At 42.2% G+C, this 20,578-nt stretch overlaps 1 protein-coding gene across 3 annotated transcripts in view; it reads right to left on the reverse strand.

Annotated features, from left to right (window-relative positions):
• abca2 (ATP-binding cassette, sub-family A (ABC1), member 2) overlaps nucleotides 1-20,578 on the reverse strand; it is a 168,201-nt gene that overhangs the window by 64,716 nt on the left and 82,907 nt on the right. For all 3 annotated transcript variants that reach the window (XR_010166908.1, XM_063896434.1, XM_063896435.1), the window contains 8 exons: nucleotides 18,353-18,464; nucleotides 17,191-17,354; nucleotides 16,447-16,568; nucleotides 12,945-13,049; nucleotides 11,866-12,042; nucleotides 10,864-11,085; nucleotides 3,090-3,460; nucleotides 331-490 (listed from right to left, as the gene is read on the reverse strand). Coding sequence is in view for 2 of the 3 variants with exons in the window: in XM_063896434.1 (XP_063752504.1) it covers nucleotides 331-490; nucleotides 3,090-3,460; nucleotides 10,864-11,085; nucleotides 11,866-12,042; nucleotides 12,945-13,049; nucleotides 16,447-16,568; nucleotides 17,191-17,354; nucleotides 18,353-18,464 (1,433 nt within the window). In the remaining variant the exon portion in view is untranslated. The remainder of the gene's footprint in view (nucleotides 1-330; nucleotides 491-3,089; nucleotides 3,461-10,863; nucleotides 11,086-11,865; nucleotides 12,043-12,944; nucleotides 13,050-16,446; nucleotides 16,569-17,190; nucleotides 17,355-18,352; nucleotides 18,465-20,578) is intronic.

The raw sequence follows: 20,578 nt of genomic DNA on the forward strand, positions 1-20,578 counted from the left end.
CAGTTTAACAGTTGTGTAACTCATTGCGGGCCGCCACAAATATTTCTGCGGGGGCCGCACTTTGAGAACCCCTGCTTTAAATGAACTAGCTGCTGCTGGCCACGCTCCTTTGGAGCGTCATGATTGTACCCCCGTTTTTAGAGATGTGGGTAAGGAGGAAGAGAGAGAGGGTTGTATTTTTTGACACTTTGTGAGTCTCCTTACACACCGGGACACATATTTATGTATAAAAGACATCAAAAAGTGCATTTTGCAGAATAGGGGACCTTTAAAGCTTGTTCCCCTGCCACAGCCTTCTTACAGCTCTGCTCATTCACCTAGACTACTTGCCTTCTGAATCACTTTGTCCATTTGGGATCCAATGGGGGAGTAGAGGATCTTGGGATTTGTAGTCATCAAATGAACCAGTAGTCCCAGATTTCTCTGCTCTTTACTGGTGAACCCCAGAGAACTCATGTTCCCCTGCTTCAGAGCCTCCGGCTCGATGATCCTGGAACAAGAGCCGCAGGTTGAAGGCAATAGACTGCCAGGTCACAGACTTTGAGAATTAGATTTGCGGTTTATATATTATTCATCACAGGTTGTTATATATTACACATTGACAAAATACTCTCCGCATGTATGAGGCTACAAGTTTACCCAGCTCATACCTCACTCTTTGCAGCTGCAAAGATTATATTTTGAAAAGGACACCCAATAATATTTAATCCATTAAATAAGGGAGCGAAGGGAAGAAAAAATAATAACATAATATATAATATAAGGAAAAAGCATTGTTAAAGACTTAACTAACCCACCAGTCAGAGAACAATTGTAGTTTACTAGAACTTTTTTTTTTTAAAGCTTTAGCAATTACTAACAGCTGAAAACACACACCTCACATATTTTATCTTTATAAACAGGACCAATTGATGCTTTTTTTAGATAACGTTTTGTAACCTGTGACACAGACCTGTCCGACAAGCCGTCATAATACACTGAAAAACCCTAGCAGGTAATACACCCTCTCTCACCCAAACTCTTTTCGATGCCAGTCTGTAAAAGAGCAAAACTCTGTTTTCTACAGTAATCACCGTCAGTGCTGGTATTTCATGGAAGAAATACTTTAGATCTGGTAGAAACTGATGTTCTTTCAGCTACTACAGTCACTCTTTAGGAGGCACAGCTGCCCGCCCCCTGCAGCAGCTCCTCACAGGACAGTCCTGACACATGCTAAATTGAGGCCCTATTGGAGCAAAAATATTATGACACATAATATTGCTTTTTAATAGCTTTGGATTCCTATGGCAGATGTTAAGCTGTTATATTTCCATCAGAATCAGTAAAGCTTTTCCATGCAATGTTGAAGTAGGAAAAATATACATCGTAGCAGTCTTACTGTTTTCAGTAAAGTTTGCCTTTCACCTTTGGCTTTTGTGACTGTAAACGATTGTGAGTATAGAACATCAGCTAGCCAGAGGCACACATCACCCTGATAGTAACATCAGTATTAACTGTTAGGAATCACCACATCTGGATTAGCTACACAGTGTACAGGACCAGAGGCCCTAGCTGCTGTTACTCATGTTGACACTTTGACAACACTTTTCCTTATTTGCTTAATACTAGCTAATTCATCACCCGCCCCCAGTGTTGGGTAGGATACTTTCAAAAAGTATTCCGTTACAGAATACAGAATACATGCCCACAAATGTAATCTGTATCATATTCCGTTACATTACTCAATCTGAGTAACGTATTGCCATACACATCTGTTTACAGTACATATATTATACACATCTGCATACTTATCTGTTTATAATACACATATCTATATATTATACATATCTGCCATATACATCTGTTATACGTAATATATGCATCTGTCCATACCTCCTCATTCAACAGTGTAAAGTATTTAAATACTTTCAATGTATTCCACATATGTATATATTTCACATCCTCAAATCTTTATTATTGTTATTATAAATATTCTTCTCTCTTTTTGCACTATTTTATTTATCTTATCTGCACCATGTATGTTGAGTTGTTGGAGGAGCATGGGCTATAAGATTTTCATTGCCAACATATACGTGGTATATGCTGTGCATATGACCAATAAAACCTTGAAACCGTATTCTGAATACTTGGATTACTTCCATATTGAATTGCATTTTATAAATGTAGGAATGCGGCCATCAAATCCTGATCACTAAACAGGCCTATTCTGGTGTGTCTTTCAACAGTTCCGGGGCTAGTAACTCAGCACATAGGATACAGATACTAATACAACTATAAAATAGCAAAGTGACCAGTAAAACTACAGCAGATGACTCCCCCTAGCTAATTAAAAAAAAAAGAAATTACTTGAAGATGCTTCTTCAGGTTGGAGGTGGAGTCTTTGGACGCGGAAAGGAGGTTGGTTGCTGGCGACAAAGGTTGCACTGCACAGTTATATTTCGTTCTCCCTTCTCTTTCTTTAATGTGAAATGCTATTGGAAATTCTGAGATATAACGTATTCCTGCCCTGGCTCTGTTGTGCTGGCTCCGGCTCCAGCTCTACCTCTAGCTGCTCCTCTTCCGGCTCCATTGTAGGCAACTGATCACGCAATTCAAATAGCTCATTTTCATTCGTTTTCATGTTGGGGTTAGTGGGAAATGCATCAAGTTGCCTCAATTTATTTAGCATTTAGTTTTATACCACAGGCTATGAGACTGCTGAACTCCTGAGCTCTGTGAATGTCAACTCACATCTGTTAATAGTACACATATCTATATATTATACATATCTGCCTTATTTGCACCATGTATGTTGAGTTGTTGGAGGAGCCTGGGATATAAGATTTTCATTGCCAACATATACGTTGTATTTGCTGTGCATATGACCAATAAAACTTTTGAACCTTTGATGTAATCCATTGATTTCAACAATGTAACTCTATTCTTAATACCATGTATTTAAATTGTAACTGTAACGGAATACAGTTACTCATAATTTGTATTCTTAATACGTAACGCCGGTAGATGTATTCTGTTACTCCCCAACACTGTCATGTCTGTCCCCCCCCCCCCCCCCCCCCCCCCCCCCCCCCCCCCCCCTCTGCTCTCACCTGTTGTGCCCACACAGGATGGGCTGCAGTCCGGCCCACAGCTGCACGAAGGCTGAGAACTGAGAGTGAGGGTTCTCTGCTTCGTCCTTCCCTTTCCCTCCTCCTCCACCTTCCTCTACACCGCCATCCCCCTCTTCTCCAGGGATGTCAGTTGTGTTGGGGCCCCATGTGGTAGCGTTAAGGGGCCAAGTCATGTTTGTGGGGGAGGCTGGAGTTCGACGTGTGCAGGCTCCTTTGGGCAGTAGGCGGGCCAGGCCAGAGAGCAGGTCCACGTCCTTCAGAAGCCTCTCCATATCAGCCAGGTCCTTCAGCAAGGCCCTGAGGTCGGCCTGAGAGAGCGGGGCCACAGAGCGGGGCCGCTCCTGCTGGAGCTGGGGGGGGGGGGGAAATAGGAAGAAATGGTGAAGGGAGGGAGCTGGGTAGCAGATATACTATGATACAAACTGTCTACCTGTGTTTTTAAATACACAAGTTCTTGACATCTTTACATTTCAATATTAGTACTATTAATCCTTAAAGTCACGCAAGATATGTTTCGTATTTTTTCAAACATGTTGCGTTTCATTTAGATTTTCTGTAATACTTCTACTATTCTGCGTCTGTGCCACATCAGGTGCACACAGCCAGCTCAGACTGCCGACTATAGAATGAAGCTGTATGTAGCTAAATGATGCTTGACAATTGAATATGCTTTAAGAAAATCCATCCTAGCTCTCAGTAGGGTTCATTTAGTTTAATGCAGTGTTGTTGCTCATCCCTTAAACAGGAGCCCCTGATTGTTTATCATAAGGGGACATATGATGGGTATATTTCAAGCTTGGTATATAAATAAGTTATTGGGCTTTTTTAACAACTAAGATTTGTTAGAACAAGTTAATAGCTTTATGATTTTATGAATTTATTTTAAAAACGGGCTTATTGATACACGAATCCTACTGTGTAATATCTGTTTACATATATATTTAAGAAGTACAATTTAAGAAAAGCACAAGTTTAAAGTATGGGCCATATTCCATGATACTTTTTGAATTTGCTGAGGGCCAATTTAAAATGGACAACAGGCCGCAGTTGACCCCCAGGCCATAGTTTGGACACCCATGGACTACAATAACCCTTGGGCCCTATGTGATTTAGAAATGACCCCTACCATATCTGATTCATGCAGGTGATTCACATTGGATAGGAAACATCTGTATTTGACACAAATTGACTGCCATAATCCCCTGGAAAAGTTGTCAAGGTGTAGGGAAATAAGCCTCTTTAAGATGCACACAAAATGCTGTCAAACTTTAGTTTATCATTTGAAATCAAAAACGAGGCACCGTAAAACCATTGACCACCTGGTCCCTACCCTTCCATGTTTTTGTGTTTAGGTGCAGTGTTGCCACAATTACCTTGAAAAAGTAATCTGATTACTCCTTTAAAAAGTAACTTGGTTACTTTACTGATTACTTGATTTTAAAAGTAACTAAGTTAGATTACAAGTTACTTTATTACATAAAAATGACTCCATCATACTGCCCGACCAACTTCTTCAACTCTCCCCCACTTACTGGATTTGCACCGAGGTCCAGCTTTTGTTGTTTTGGGTGGTGGGGGACCTTATTCTTATTCTTTATTAGGATCCCCATTAGCACTAGCATAAGCATTGGCTATTCTTCCTGGGGTCCTCACACACACACAAAACAAACATTAAACAAAACTAAAAGCAAAATAGAACAACTAATTTCATCATATGAACAATGGTATACGAAGTGAAACAAAAATGCTCATCACATTTTAGCCATCATCACAAGGCCAAACCACAGGCACAGTTACATTTTACTCTGTAATGCTCATATAATGTTTTAGCAACCTTTTAAAATATACTTGACAATTTTCCTGAATTATGTGGGCTGGTAAAGAGTTCCAGCTGACCATGGCTCTGTACATGACTGTTTTCTGTCTGATATTTGATTTAGATATGGGTAATACGAACCTTCTTTCTATTGCATGTCTTGTTTGATAGTTATGTTGAGTGTACTGCGATATAAACCTTTGTTATAATATATGTGGTAAGTGTGTCACTGTAATATTCCTAACAAAATTTAACAAAGTATAAGTGGACCTCTGTCTGACACTCAACCATTTAAGGGTCTCCAACATTTCAGTCACTCTGGTTCTATAGGAGCACTGCAGTGCACATCGTGCTGCCTTATTTTGAGCTACTTGTAGTTTGGCTAGATCTTTTTCTGCAGCACTAGACCAAATAACAAAACAGTAATCAAGCTGTGACAGAACCAAAGCATCTAGAACTTGTCTACTGACATCTTTTGGCAAATATTTTACAATTCTTTTAACAAGTGACACACCCCTTCCCATTTTACATACAACATTATCAATTTGTTTAGACCAAGATAATTTTTGATCCAGGGTTATCCCTAACAATTTCGTTTCCTTGACCTGTTCAATTTCAATATGATTTAAATGTAATAGCAGTTTAGGTTCACCTTTTAACTGATGATTTGATCCTATTATTAAAGATTTAGTTTTTCCAGCATTAAGTACTAACTTATTATTTATGACCCACTCTGAGATCTGTTCTAGATCCTTGTTCATACAGTGACTCAGCTCACTTGTAGATGAAGCTGCTCCATATATTGTCGAGTCATCTGCATACATTACAATTTTGGATTCTTGTAGCACTAACGGTAGATCATTTGTAAAAATAGAAAATAAAAGTGGCCCCAAACAACTACCCCGAGGAACTCCACAAGTGACTGACTTAATCTTTGACAAACTTCCATTAAAAAAAACAGTTTGACATCGATTGGTCAAGTAACTTTCTACCCACCTCAGCACATTCAGATTAAAACCATATTGTTTTAGCTTGTGCAACAACAATGGATGATCAATGACATCAAAGGCAGAACTAAAATCAAGTAGTACTGTACCCACTAACTTCCTATCATCTACTTCCACCTTCCAGTCATCGGTCATTTGTGTTAAAGCAGTACATGTTGAATGGCCCGGCCGGTAAGCATGTTGGTAATCAGTGTTAAGATTGTTACCTTCAAAGTATTTTTGTATTTGGTTAAAAATGATTCTCTCCATTATCTTTCCTAATGCTGGTAACAAACTTATTGGGCGGCTATTTGTACCAGAAAATGGTCCAGCTGGATTTTTTGCAAGTGGAATAATTTTTGCTATTTTCCATGCCTGTGGGCAAATACATTTTTCAATACTCAAATTGATGATATAGCAGATAGGCTCTGCAACCAAATTAGCAACATATCTAAGAAATTTACCATCTAAATTATCCACACCTGGCAGTTTATCATTACATTTACCTAGTAGACATTCAACATCTGCAATTGTCACTTTCTCTATTTTAAATGTTCAATTCAAATATTTTCCATAATTCAATCATTTATTAGAAAAGTGGAGTTCCTATTTATAGGTTGCTTCATATTTCTCCTCAAATCATTCACTTTATCAAGAAAATGATCATTCAAATAATTAGCAATTTGTACTGGTTTAGTCAAGAATTTCCCTTCACCTCAAGATATGTTGAGGTGGATTTCGGCTTACGGCCCATCATGCCATTTACTAAACTCCACAGCTGTTTCTTATCATCCTTAATATCTTTAATTTTATTTCCGTAATACAATTGTTTTTTCTTTTTATTTAATGCTGTAACATAATTTCTTAACCTTCTATAAATTTGCCCATCTGACTCATAACTTGATGAGAAAGCTACAATTTTGGCATCATCTCTTTGTTTCATTAGATCTCTTAATTCATCATCTAACCAGGGTGCTCTAAAGTTCCTTACTGTCAGTTTTCTAAGTGGAGCATGTTTATCAATCACTTGCATGAATAACAAATTAAATACTGCAAGAGCATCCTCTGGATTTAGTTTTTCAAAAATATTTTTCTAACATATCTTTTGAACATCCTTTATAAATGACTCTACACAAAAACATTTAATTGATCTCCTCACAATTACTTTTGGTCCTGCTTTTGGCACCTTTGTCTTTCTCACGATAATTATTAAATTATGATCAGTACACCCTACTGGAATTGATATTGCCTGTGAACATAAATGGCTAACATTTGTAAATATATGATCAATTCAAGTTGCACTTGTTGCTCCACCTTTCTTTATGCATATCCTAGTAGGTTTAGTCACCATTTGTACCAAGTTACATGTATTAGCTATTGTCTGCAACTTGTTTTTTAAGGCACAGTGGGACATATTCCAGTCAATATTTAAATCACCGATAAAATAAATCTCTCTATCAAGATCACAAACTTTATCTACATTTGACATACTTTTTCTAAATAATTTAGGTTTGAATTAGGAGGTCTGTAACAACATCCCACCAACAAAGGTTTCAAATGAGGTAAATGAATTTGAAGTACTTCAATATCAGCAGACATCAAATCATATCTGACTTTAGCTGGTATTTCCTTTTGAATGTATACTGCCACCCCACCTCCATATGCATTCCTGTCTTTTCTAAATATACTATATCCCTGAATGTCCACTGCAGCGTCATTAAAGGTGTCATCTAAGTGAGTTTTTGATATTGCTAACAAATGAATACCACATGACAATATTTCCTCTATCTCAGACACTTTATTTCTTAGGCTACAAATATTGATATGAGCCAATTTAAACCCTTTATTTGGTAACTTATTTGACATTAAGATGGCAATTTAAATGTTTTTTCTTTTTCACTTCTTTTTAAATTGAGAGCTGAACCAAAACATACACGCAACACAACTTCAACCACACACACCATCACACACACACAACCCCACACCTCACTGCCCATAGATTGCTATCCATGTGCATACTCACTCACCTAAACGAGCAGCACGGTAGCTCCCTAACATTTTAGATAGGCCTACTAACCTTTGTGTTAAATACTTTCATGGTAATGTCTTGCAACGCAAGATCAAATTTATAAATCAATAAATAAAAATGACATTTTTAGGAGGAATGAACAACAATAGAGACCAGTTAAAATTGGCCTCTATTCAAAATCTATTAAACGTAATCTCATAGTCGCAGTTGATGAAATAAATAACTTAAAATAAGGTAGTAGATAACTCATAGGTTTCAAGGTTTCAAGGTTTCAAGGTTTTATTTGTCATATGCACAGCAGATACAGCGTATATGTTGGCAATGAAAATCTTATGTCGCGTGCTCCTCCAACAACTCAACATACATGGTGCAAATAACATAAATAAAATAGTGCAAAAAGAGAGAAGAATATTTACAATATCAACAATAAAGATTTGAGGATGTGAAATATATACATATTTGGAATACATTGAAAGTATTTAAATACTCTGTTGAATGAGGAGGTATGGACAGATGCATATATTACGTATAAACAGATGTATATGGCAGATATGTACAATATATAGATATGTGTACTATAAACAGATATGTATGGCAGATGTGTATAATATATATATATATGTATGTGTGTACTATAAACAGATGTGAGTAGACATTCACACAGCTCAGGAGTTCAGTAGTCTTATAGCCTGTGGTATAAAACTGTCTCTGAGTCTGGTGGTCTTGGTCCGGATGCTGCGGTACCGTCTGCCAGACGGCAGCAGACAGAACAGATTGTTGCTGGGGTGATGGGGGTCCTTTAATATCCTACCGGCCTTCTTCCTACACCGCTGGGTGTAGAGGTCCTCCATGGATGGCAGCTCCGTCCTGGTGATGTGCTGAGCAGTTTCCACCACCCTCTGTAGAGTCTTACGGTTGAGGGCGGTGCAACTGCCATACCAGGCGGTGATGCAGCCAGTCAGGATACTCTCGATGGTGCACCTGTAGAAGTTGCAGAGTATCCTGGAGTCCATGTTGAACTTCCGCAGCCTGCGGAGGAGGAGCTCGAGACACGGCAGCCATCCTCGGCGCCATCTTGCTCATGATATGCCATCTTGCTCATAGGCCAGTGAATATTGGCCTACAATGAATAAATTCGCAATATACCAAAACTGCAACAATTCCCTTTGCATAATATAATGAATTTCATCTCCTAATATGCATAAACATACCATCTAATTATGTCATGTCCATCAGTCATTTCCCACCTCTATTTCAGCTTTGAGCTGAAACCGGGTTTATCACTGTTTTATAGAAATGCTCAGCTTCATTACAGTCCCGATACAGTTTTGTTTGTCCATTGAAGGTTACGATGAGTGTTGCAGGGAACTGTAGTCCATGCCTCACCCCAGCCTTACGCAGCTTCATCCTGACGTCATTGAAAAGTGCTCTCTTCCTGGCAATATCCGCAGTAATATCAGGAAATATCTTCACTCGCATGCCTCGGAAAATGATCTCTCCCTTGCTTCTTGCCAGCTTCAAGATAGCTTCCTTTGCTTGGTATTTCTGCATAGTGACAATCATAGGTCTGGGTCTCATATCAGTCCCATGCCCAATCCTGTATGCCATCTCGACTGCCGGGTCACATGAGAGCTCACTTCCGAATACCTCCTTTAAAAGTTTATCACAAAGGCAATGGGATCGCTCTTCTCTATATCCTTTTTCAGTCCAAACACACGTAGATTCAACTTTCTGTTTTGAATCTCCATCCTCTCAATTTTGTCTTTAAACTCTTTGTTTTCCTTCATTAGATTTCCATTTGCGGTTTCGAGTATAGCAACCCTACAATCCATATCGGTCAGTCCCTCCTCCATATCACCGAGCCTCTGACAAAATGAGTCAAGTTCTCCCTTTAAAGCATCAAGCTGCGGCTGGAATCTCTCGAAAGCAGCCCCTATCTCCTCTCTTATTATTGAGCGTATTAGTGCCGACAGCTCCGAGTGGCTCACCTGCGAGGACTCGCTCTCCATGGCGTTCTCCTCAGCTGCTCGTGTGTCATTCACTCCCGACAGGCCACTGCTCTCGTTTAACGGCACTTTAGCCTTGTTGTGTGCTTTCTTTGATGCCATTATATTCCCCACATTATATTTCACGATGGACTTTGACTAAACAACTTGATCATCCGTTCATAACCTGATTTTTCAAAAGTTTGAAACGGGAGCTACACGCTCCTAAGTTTTACACACCACTTCTGCTTTAGTCGCAGCTCTCTGCTTTGCTCCACCTGGTGGGACGTTTGACTGTGCAGTGCTGCGACTCCAAATGTTTCTTCAGATTTGACGTAGTGTTTTTGAAGCTAGACAGCACTTTGTCTCCAGCACAGAGAACAACGAACCTTAATATTGTCATCTGTAGCTGACTCAAACTCAAAATAGTGCCTATATTTCCAGCTAGAAAACGCGCATCTCTCTCCTCCCTCCATTGTTGTTTACGTTTGTGTCTCTGTGTGGTATTACACTGGAGTTGTCCTCATGCTGAAAACGTGGCTTAATTGTCGCCGAGACGCGAGAAGAAAGCTAAAACTTTTTTTTTTTTCTAAGGAGAATGACAAAAATAGTAACGCACAGTGACTTGGATAAGTAACTATAGTCTGATTTTTGTTTTGGAAAAAGTAACGCGTTAGATTACTCGTTACTGAAAAAAGTGGTCATAATGTGTCTCCTAAACATCACTGTTTAGGAGACACATTATGACATTTTGGGAATGTGTTGCTCCAGTGCCGCTCAACAGGCTGCGATCAGTGTTAACCACTAAAAGTGTTTGTTTGTTGTTAAAGACCCGATTAATAAAAGGTAAAGAGAAACGTTTCATTTATCTGCAGTGGAAGTCATTCAGTGTGAGCGTACAGTGACAGCAGTAGAGGTTCAGCAGTTTCCTATGTACCTTCTCAGCGACCCTCTGGGTGTTGATCTGCTCTCTCAGCGCCAGGCTCAACAGCCTGAAGCGCTCTGACCTCTGACCCTCCCCTCCGCCGCACACTGCTCTGAGATAGGCCTGCAGCACCGGTCGCTGGTTCTCTGGCAGCATCAGGATGTTGTTGAGCTCACTAGCCCCATCCTCCCCACAGGTGAGGACCTCCAGCATGGCCCCAGTCAAGACGGCCCCCTGTGGAAGATAGAATTTGTTTATTTGACGTCAGCATCTCAACTTTTGCTCTAATGCTTGGTATTATCAGTATAAATATTGGTGGTATCAGTCTCTAAAAGTCTAATTGTGCTACTCACAATAATTATCCACGATTAATCATAATTTATTAAGTTTGAAATACTACTATTTACTTTTGTATGTAAAAAAGAAATGATAAGAGAAATCAAAAGTTTTTTTATCTTGCCTCTGTTATGAGAATTCATGAATTATTGCTGTGTTTGTGCCTGTACATGGTTGTTTGTTAGTTTGGATATTTGAGGGCATCTTCAGCTGCTGGATTACAATTCAATGACAGGATATCATTCATATTATGAGCTGTCTTGACCGTGTCACTGAAATACACAGGATGAGACATGTCTCATGAGGGGATGTTGAATTCTTCCACAGATTTCTTTTGTAGATATGTGAAAGTAAAGGAGTAAAGGATTAAATCAGCTTCATCTGTATAAGGGAACACTTAAACATCTCTTTTTAAACTATTTAGACTCATGGTTTAAGAAAATAAACCACTGCCATGATTTTATATTTTAGATACGCTAACTTTTTTGGATCCTGCTCAGAATCATAAGGGTAAGTATGATTTTATTAAAGTTATAACGCACAGGTGTTTTTGCCATGAGACTCTCCTGTTAGCATTGAAGAGCTCACAGAGGTCTTATCAAGAAGAATCACTGAACACCTCAAACCCTGAAGTGCAATGTAAGCCATGGCTGGAGTAGCCTGAGTCAGCAGACACACCTCCACCTCTTCCAGGGCCTGTTGGTCAGTCCTCTGGTTTCCTGTGGCTTCACCGAGGCCCCACGCCCGTGACATGAGCTGGAGCAGAGCCGGCCTGTGGGCTGCTTTGGTTGGGTCACGTAAGGATTTATGTATCAGACCTCCATCCAAACTGTGCAAGTCTCCCAGCAGCTTCTCCTAGAGGAAGAGGAGGAGGAGGAGGAGGAGGAGGAGGAGAGGAGATGCGAGAAAGATAATTTTCAGGGGACATGTTCAATAAAATCAATTATAATAAAATACCAAAATAATAGCTGGCAAAATAATTTCTCCTATCACTGAGATGAGAGTCTTTGGGCATTAAATAAGCATCCAAAGTATCTTATCTGGAAAAGAGGAAGAAACATGCAACGCATCCTTTACATTACCATCCTCACTCTCTGGTAATGTCGGCAGGTGTGTGCATGTGTCTCCTTCAATTGGAGAGCTTTACCACCATCACATCGGGATGTTTTATCGCAAAAAGACTTAGTATAAATGTTCAAGCGCCATGGAGGACATTACCGAATTAATTTACTCAAGACAGAAACAATTGAAGAAATAATGGACAACACTAGAGTGTTGCTATGGACAATTATCATGATGAGGATGTCCTACCTTTCCCTTTCCTGAGGTCAAAGTGACGGACACTTTCGACCACTGTTCTAATCTTTTTAAAACTGTTGTTTCTTTGGCATTTGGTGTATGCTTCAGTTTTAAATTTGACTAAGAACCTCACATAGAATATTACAATATATCAGCTAAAACTATTGTTATTATTTACATGACCTCCATGAAGTCACCATGGCTGCTACGATTTGTTCCTCACATAAGTCAGCCAGCTAATAGTATCACCACTGCCATGCATGAACTGGACTTTGGTCTTCACATAGTGTGCTGTGTATGAGTGCGCGCGTGTGTGTATGTGTGTGTGTGTGTGTGTGTGTGTGTGTGTGTGTGTGTGTGTGTGTGTGTGTGTGTGTGTGTGTGTGTGTGTGTGTGTGTGTGTGTGTGTGTGTGTGTGTGTGTGTGTGTGTGTGCGTGTGTGTGTTGTGTGAACTAACCTCAAGCTGATGAACTTTGTTTCCAGGTTTTTGTCTGGTGTCTTTTAACCCGTGAATCCATTTTTGGGCCCCTCTGAGGGATGTACCAAAGATAAGACTGTGCACCTGCAGGACAAAACACACATACACACACGATACATTTTGCCTTATTTTTTATGCAGTAGTTTAAAGGTTCAGTTATATGTCGAAGGTCACATAAAAATCATAAAGCACTTTTACTAATAAACAATATCATATATGACATGGCTACGCTATGTTTGAGACAAAGAATTGACCGCATTCATTCAACTGTAACCTGTAACCCTGACAATCTCTATGGAAATAATGTTTGTCACAATTTGTCTGTTTGTCTGGGTTTTATTTTTGAAAAGTGTGCACTTCCCTGTCAGGGTTTGGGGAAACAGGACCCAAGTGCAGTAAAATGAACGGGAGGCAGGGTTAACCCCAGAAACAGGGGCGTAGGTCACGGCGAGGGAACACTGGGGGGCAGAGACAGGGGCGGAGACAGGGCCGGCGACGAAGACGGGGCCAAAGACGAAGACGGGCCACATTGGGGGCTGGGCAGGAGGGCGACGAGATGCCTCTGTAGGACGGGCAGGAGGGCGGCGAGACTCCTCTGGAGGAAGGGCTGGAAGACGGCGAGACACCTCTGGAGGACGGGCTGGAAGACGGCGAGACGCCTCTGGAGGACGGGCTAGAAGATGGCGTGACGCCTCCAGAGGATGGGCTGGAAGACGGCGAGACGCCCCTGGAGGACGGGCTGGAAGACGGCGAGACGCCTCTGGAGGCCGGGCTTGAGGACGGCGAGACAGCTCCGGAGGACGGCCTGGAGGACGACCTAGAGGACCGTGGAATAGCTCCGAAGGGCGGCGAGATAGCTCTGGAGGGTGGCCTGGAGGAGGAACAGGTGTTGGCAGGACCCCCAACGGAACAGGAGCAGGTGTTGGCGGGACCCCCATTGGAACAGGTGACGGCGGGACCCCCAACGGAGCAGGTGTTGGCAGGACCCCCATCGGAACAGAAGACAGCAGGGCCCCCAACGGAGCAGGTGCAGGTGTTGGCGGGACCCCCACCAGAACAGGTGACGGCGAGACCCCCAATGGCGCAGGATCAGGTGTTGGCCGGACCTCCATCGGAACAGGTGTTGGCGAACCCCCATCGGAACAGGTGACAGCAGGATCCCCAACGGAACAGGTGCAGGTGTTGGCGGGACCCCCATCGGAACAGGTGACGGCAGGACCCCCAACGGAACAGGTGCAGGTGTTGGCGGGATCCCCATCTGAACAGTTGACGGTGGGACCCCCAACGGAGCAGGTGATGGCAGGACCCCCATCACAACAGGTGACGGCAGGACCCCCAACGGAGCAGAAACAGTTGTTGGCGGGACCCCCATCGGAACAGGTGAAAACGGGGCCCCCAACGGTGCAGGATCAGGTGATGGCAGGACCCCCATCAGAACAGGTGATGGCAGGACCCCCAACGGAGCAGAAACGGTTGTTGGCGGGACCCCCATCGGAACAGGTGAAGGCGGGGCCCCCAACGGTGCAGGATCAGGTATTGGCGGGACCCCCATCGGAACAGGTGACGGCGGGGCCCCTAACGGAGCAGGTGTTGGCGGGAGCCCCATCGGAACAGTCGACGGCAGGGCCCCCAACGGAGCAGGTGTAAGTGTTGGCAGGACCCCCATCAGAACAGGTGAAGGCAGGATCCCCAATAGAACAGGTGAAGGCAGGATCCCCAATAGAACAGGTGCCGGAATATTTAAGGACATTTGTCACTTCCCCAGAAAGCCTGCACCCTATCCTGAAACCTCGGGTCACAGCAGTGACGCTTCCGGCTCAAGCTGCAGCCAAGCGTCCTGCAGCCATGTTTCTAGCTGCGTTCCGGCCCACTCCAGCCACTCCAGTCCTGTCGGCGGCACGGCCGACTCCAGCCCCTGCTGTCCTGTCGGCGGCCCGGCCGACTCCAACCCCGCCTGTCCTGTCGGCAGCCCGGCCAACTCCAGCCCTTGCTGTCCTGTCGGCGGCCCGGCCGACTCCACCCCCTTGCCTGTCCAGTCGACTCCAGCCCCGCCTGTCCTGTCGTCTCTGGCCTGGCCTGTCCAGTCGACTCCGGCCCAGCCTGTCCTGTCGTCTCCGGCCTGGCCTGTCCAGTCGACTCCAGCCTCGCCTGTCCAGTCGACTCCAGCCTCGACTCCGGCCTCGCCTGTCCAGTCGACTCCGGCCTGGCGTGTCCAGTTGACTCCGGCCCGGCCTGTCCTGTCAACTCTGGCCCCGCCTATCCTGTCGACTCCGGCCCCACCTGTCCTGTTGTCTCCGGCCACACCTCTGTCAGGGTTTGGGGAAACAGGACCCAAGTGCAGTAAAATGAACGGGAGGCAGGTATGGGTCCAAACAAAAGGCGAGCTTTACTTAAATTAAAGCTGTACGTTCAACCAAAAAACAACCACACCAACACTAATCAGGGGATACAGGGACACTGGGAACAGGAGCAGACAGACGGACGGGCAGGAACAGGCAGGTAACATGTACAGGATCAGGTAGGAAACGACGACGACCGAAAAAGAGACAAAAGGGGAAACAAGACTAAATACACAAGGCTAATCACCAAACAACACGCAGCTGGAGAGGTGAGGAGAAACACAGGGGCAACAGGTGAACACAATGACACAGTCAGGGAAAGGAGGGAAACTCCAACAGGAAGTGAAACTTAACCTGACACAAGAGGGGAAAACCTTTCAAAATAAAACACACAACACAAAGACATGACAGACACGAAACCAGAATCATGACATCCCCTACTTATTTCCGATTCTACTTCCTGTCTCTGTGTTCCCCTCTGGTTTGATTACCTGACTGTGTTCACATGGTGCCCCTGTGTGTTTCTTCCCTCCCCACCTGTGTCTTGTCTTTGTGATCACTGTTCTTGTATTTAAGTTCCGTTTGTCCGTCACTTGTTGTTAGAGCCTTCGTTGATTTTGGATGTGTTATCCAGGAAAAGAGTTCCAATCTGTTTGTTAAGTCTAAAGGCCTTGAAATAAAGGTAGTTTCCATTTAACCCTGTGTCTTCCCTGCATTTGGGTTCTGCCTGCTTCACTCTTCGTAACAATGTTGTGTTGCGAGACTGGGAGTGTGTATGTCAGAGTGTGTATTTAAAGACTGAGCAATAAATTACAACACATATTTATAATACATACTGTATATTCATATCTGACATGAATAGGGCTATTGCCAGTACAGAATGAAGGCATGAAATATTAATACAGCTCTGGACAAAATGAAGAGACCACTGCAGCATTATCAGTTCCTCTGGTTTTACTATTTAGAGATATGTCTTTGATTTAAATTATAAAAAAAAAAAAAATGTTTATTGTATTCTATAAACTACTGACAACATTTCTCTGTGTTGGAATTCAACAGACACTGGAATGGCTGCCATACATGCGTGGTCTCTTCATTTTTTCCGGAGCTGTCTGTATACTGAGTAAGGTGAGAGTGATCACCTCTCTGAGGCTGACCGGAGTGTTGAGCAGCAGGCTGGCTGCGGAGCTGGACAGGGAAAGGTTCCTGACCAGGAACTGCTGGAAAACTGACTGATTCACCAACACACTGGCCAGAGTGAAGCCTACACACACACACACACACACACACACACACACACACACACACACACACACACACACACACACACACACACACACACACACACACACACACACACACACACACACACACACACACACCAAAAAAGAACATTTCCTTGGTTTTATAATGACAAGAATTTAAAAAAAATGCTTTTATAAAATGAACATGGAGTAAGTAGTTGCACCAGATCCAGTGACATGTGTAAGCTCTGTGAGATGGAATGAATTTATTTAAACAACAACATAAGGTCAGCTAAAAGAGATATTGACACTTGACCAGATAGTACCAAAATCTGTACTAAGGGTCCATGATAAATTCATCATGGACAAAAATAGTTGTTTTTCCTGTGCTACTTCCATTTGAACAGTTTCGTCTGACTGCACCTAAAGATTGTATCATAACTGTGCACATCTATAGGAAGAAAATTGTTCAGAGAAAAGAACATTGCAAGGTTTCTGCAAACAAACATATTTTTTTATGTTATATATGTTTACCAAGCTAAACACTTCAGTAGTGATTTCATTTTCGTGCCTATGATCATAAATTGACAGAACACTGGAAGAGGCCTCAGACAGACTCTAGGTAAAGCATGGCCGTCTAACCTTGGCTGCTGTTAAGGTTGCTGTCCGGAGGTGAAGGGCTGGAGCTGAGACTCTCCAGGTGCTGCTGCAGGCTCTCAAGCTCCTGACCCAAACCAGGCCGGTCAGACATGAAGAGGCGGTTCTGTTCCAGCACTTCACTGATGTGCTCCAGCAGCTGTGTCACACTAAGAGAAGGAGAGTCAGAAGGAAGGAAAACAGAGAGAGGCAGTGGAATTTCTTCTTGCAACTACACTGAAAGTAAAACTAAGACCCGGAAGCTTAAATAAAAATAGAATAGAATACAGCTACCAGAACCACCATAGGTCACCCATTATTAGAGATGTCACCATTTTGATTCTAAATAAAACATTATGGCTACAGACCACAGAGACAACTGAAATGGAGAACGCTTTTTAGTTTACCGTTTTATTTTCAAATGTATCTTGTTTTGTCACTTCCTGTCTTGTCCAGTTTACTTCCTGTCTTTAATTTCCCTCCTGTCTGATTGTCTGATCGTGCTCACCTGTTACCCCTGTGTTTCTCCTCCCCCCTTCCCAGCTGTTTCTTGTCTTGTGATTACCCTCTGTATTTAATCTGGTGTTTCCTTTGTGTTCTTTGTCGCGTCGTTGTTTGCCGTTTCCACGTGATGTCTTGCACCTCCCTTTTCTGCATTTTTGTTATCAGCTTTTTTATCAATAAAAGCTCGCCTTTTTTTATACGCATTGTACCCCTGCCTCCTTTATTGGTTCTGCGCTTGGTTCCTTTCCCCAATCCTGACACCTGCCTTCCTGAAGCCACCATGTGGAGACATTTTGCCTTCTCTCTGAGTAAATATTGTGTGTGTGTGTGTGTGTGTGTGTGTGTGTGTGTGTGTGTGTGTGTGTGTGTGTGTGTGTGTGTGTGTGTGTGTGTGTGTGTGTGTGTGTGTGTGTGTGTGTGTGTGTGTGTGTGTGTGTGTGTCAAAGTCCAGAGGATCACCAAAGGTATTAAAATTCATCGTGAAGACAAACCTAATGTCTGCATCTAATTATGTACCAGTCTGTCAATGTTGAGAAAATTGCTCCCCTAGGCATGGCTGGTTATATCCTCTTTTTTTTTTCACCGAGGGACTATCTTAGTCTCCAAGTTTTCACAAAATGGAACATATTATCTGATAAGTGAATGCTGTCAAAAATCCACTTACGTAGAGTTCTTGTACTGCAGGAAACCAAATTCATTCCTTTGTCCATCTGGGCACAGAGACTGCATGATGGGGATGATTCCTGCCGAGGTTAGAGGGGCGGCGCTGTAAAAAGCTGGACACAAGGGAAGAATGGTGGGGTAAAGGGACACAGAGAAAACCAGACAGAGGAAGAGGATGTGGCAGAGGTAAACAATAACATACAGATGTGGATAAGAGGAGGATGAGGAGCACCAGGACAATGAGGAGGAGGAAGCAGAGTGAGAGATTGTGTTAGAGTGCCGAACAAAAAATACATTTTCCTCTTCTTTAAAAGTCCATGAGAGCTCTCCCACCGGAACACAAGGAAACCTCAGCTTTTGCCAGTAGCCCAATGTTTCCATGGTTACTGTGCTACTGAAACTGGTCTTTAACTGTTTACATCTGTCAACAGAGTTAAACTCACTAACTATATACATTCAATCATAACTGAGGCCTTTCCCAGAATATTCCCACTGTTAAGGCTCTGGACTCTTTGTTTTCGGGAATCTTTCAGGACATTGAGTTCATAGGTCATGTTCACGCAATCAGTAAGAAAGTGATTTAACCTCACAGTGTGAGTGAAGTGGGTCTGTGAAGTACCATGAAATGTTAACATGAAGATGACAATTCATACAGATCATCTCTCTATCTATATCTCTATCTGTATGTGTCCACCAAGTGAACATGTAAACACAAGTCGTCTTTGAGAGGAACAACATAAGGAGCACTTGTGGCTGTATGGGACAATAAATACATGGAATAACAGCATTTCAACGGAGACACAGAGCACGTCACAGCAACATTATGCACTGCAGAGAAACAGAAAGCAGCCTTTTGGGAAAGTGCTAAAAGAAATAATAAAGGCTAGGTGTGTCAGGGCTTGGAGTTAGGCAAACACACAGTTAACACACACACAGAGAAACACACAACCACAACAAAGTTTGACTGAAGAATCCAAATCTTCAAGAGTGTGAGCCGGGGTCAGAGGCCGGTACTACAAAGCAGGGTGCGTGTGAGTTTAACAGTTAGACTGTTCACCACTCTGAAACATGTTTTCGTTATATTTATTCATTTTTCACACCATCAGTTTAGACTGTGACCTTAACCATTTTAACAAGGTTGCAAAAACATATTTTTTTCATCTTAGAAACATTAGAAAAGCCCAAATTAGAAAATGTTTAACTCAAAAAGAAATGCTATTACATGCTTTTATCACAAGTCGCTTGGACTACTGTAATTCTCTTTTTACTGGCATGCCTAAAAGTTCCTTACGGAAACTACAAGTTAGTTCAAAATGCTGCGACAAGAATGTAACCAGCACCACGAAAAGAGATCACATTTCCCCTGTGCTGGCATCACTCTACTGGTTACCTGTTTCTTTAAAGTCCTTTTATTAACTTATAAAGCCTTACATCACCTTGCACCTTCTTACCTCAGCCTTTGTTTTATGTTCAAACACGAACCCTTGGATCCTCCACTGCCCTGCTTTTAGAAATCCCAAGGGTATCACACAAGTGATCTGGGGAGGCTGCGTAAACTATGGAATAGCCTCCCCGTGGATCTTAGAACAGCAAACTCCCTTGAAATGTTTAAAAGTAAATGAAAAACCTGTCTTTTTAATAAGGCTTTTAATTTGGGTTAACTTTCAATTCTCACTGGTATCACTGCCCATGTTTTACTGTATTTTTTCTCTTTTGGTTTTATTTTAGATTTTAATTTTTTTTTGAAATGGTTTTATTTTAACCTAAGCTTCAATTCAAGGGCATTTCATTAGGATCACTGTTGATGTTTTAGATTGTTCTCTATTTATTTTAATATTGATGTGTGTTTTCTTCTTGTTCTGTAAAGCACTTTGGGCTGCTTTGTGCATGAAAGGTGCTATACACATTTTATTATTATTATTATTATTATTATTATTATTATTATTATTATTATTATTATTATTATTATTATCAAGGTCATACACGCCATGAATAAATGATGAATAATGTATCTCATATTCTAATTCCAAAAGAGCACATGTTACAACTAATGAATGGGTTACACACACCAGTCACATCCTCTCGTAGAGGTGATGTGATTCACCTTACTGCACTCAGCTGCTGCACCAGTGTGACTTCTCCATATTATTCTGATATGACAGTTTGGTCTTCATTTGTGAGATACGATGTTCTACTGATAGTATGCTTGGCCATTGTGATGACCTTA

Source organism: Eleginops maclovinus, chromosome 12 (genome assembly GCF_036324505.1).
Source record: "Eleginops maclovinus isolate JMC-PN-2008 ecotype Puerto Natales chromosome 12, JC_Emac_rtc_rv5, whole genome shotgun sequence".
Classification (NCBI taxonomy): domain Eukaryota; kingdom Metazoa; phylum Chordata; class Actinopteri; order Perciformes; family Eleginopidae; genus Eleginops; species Eleginops maclovinus.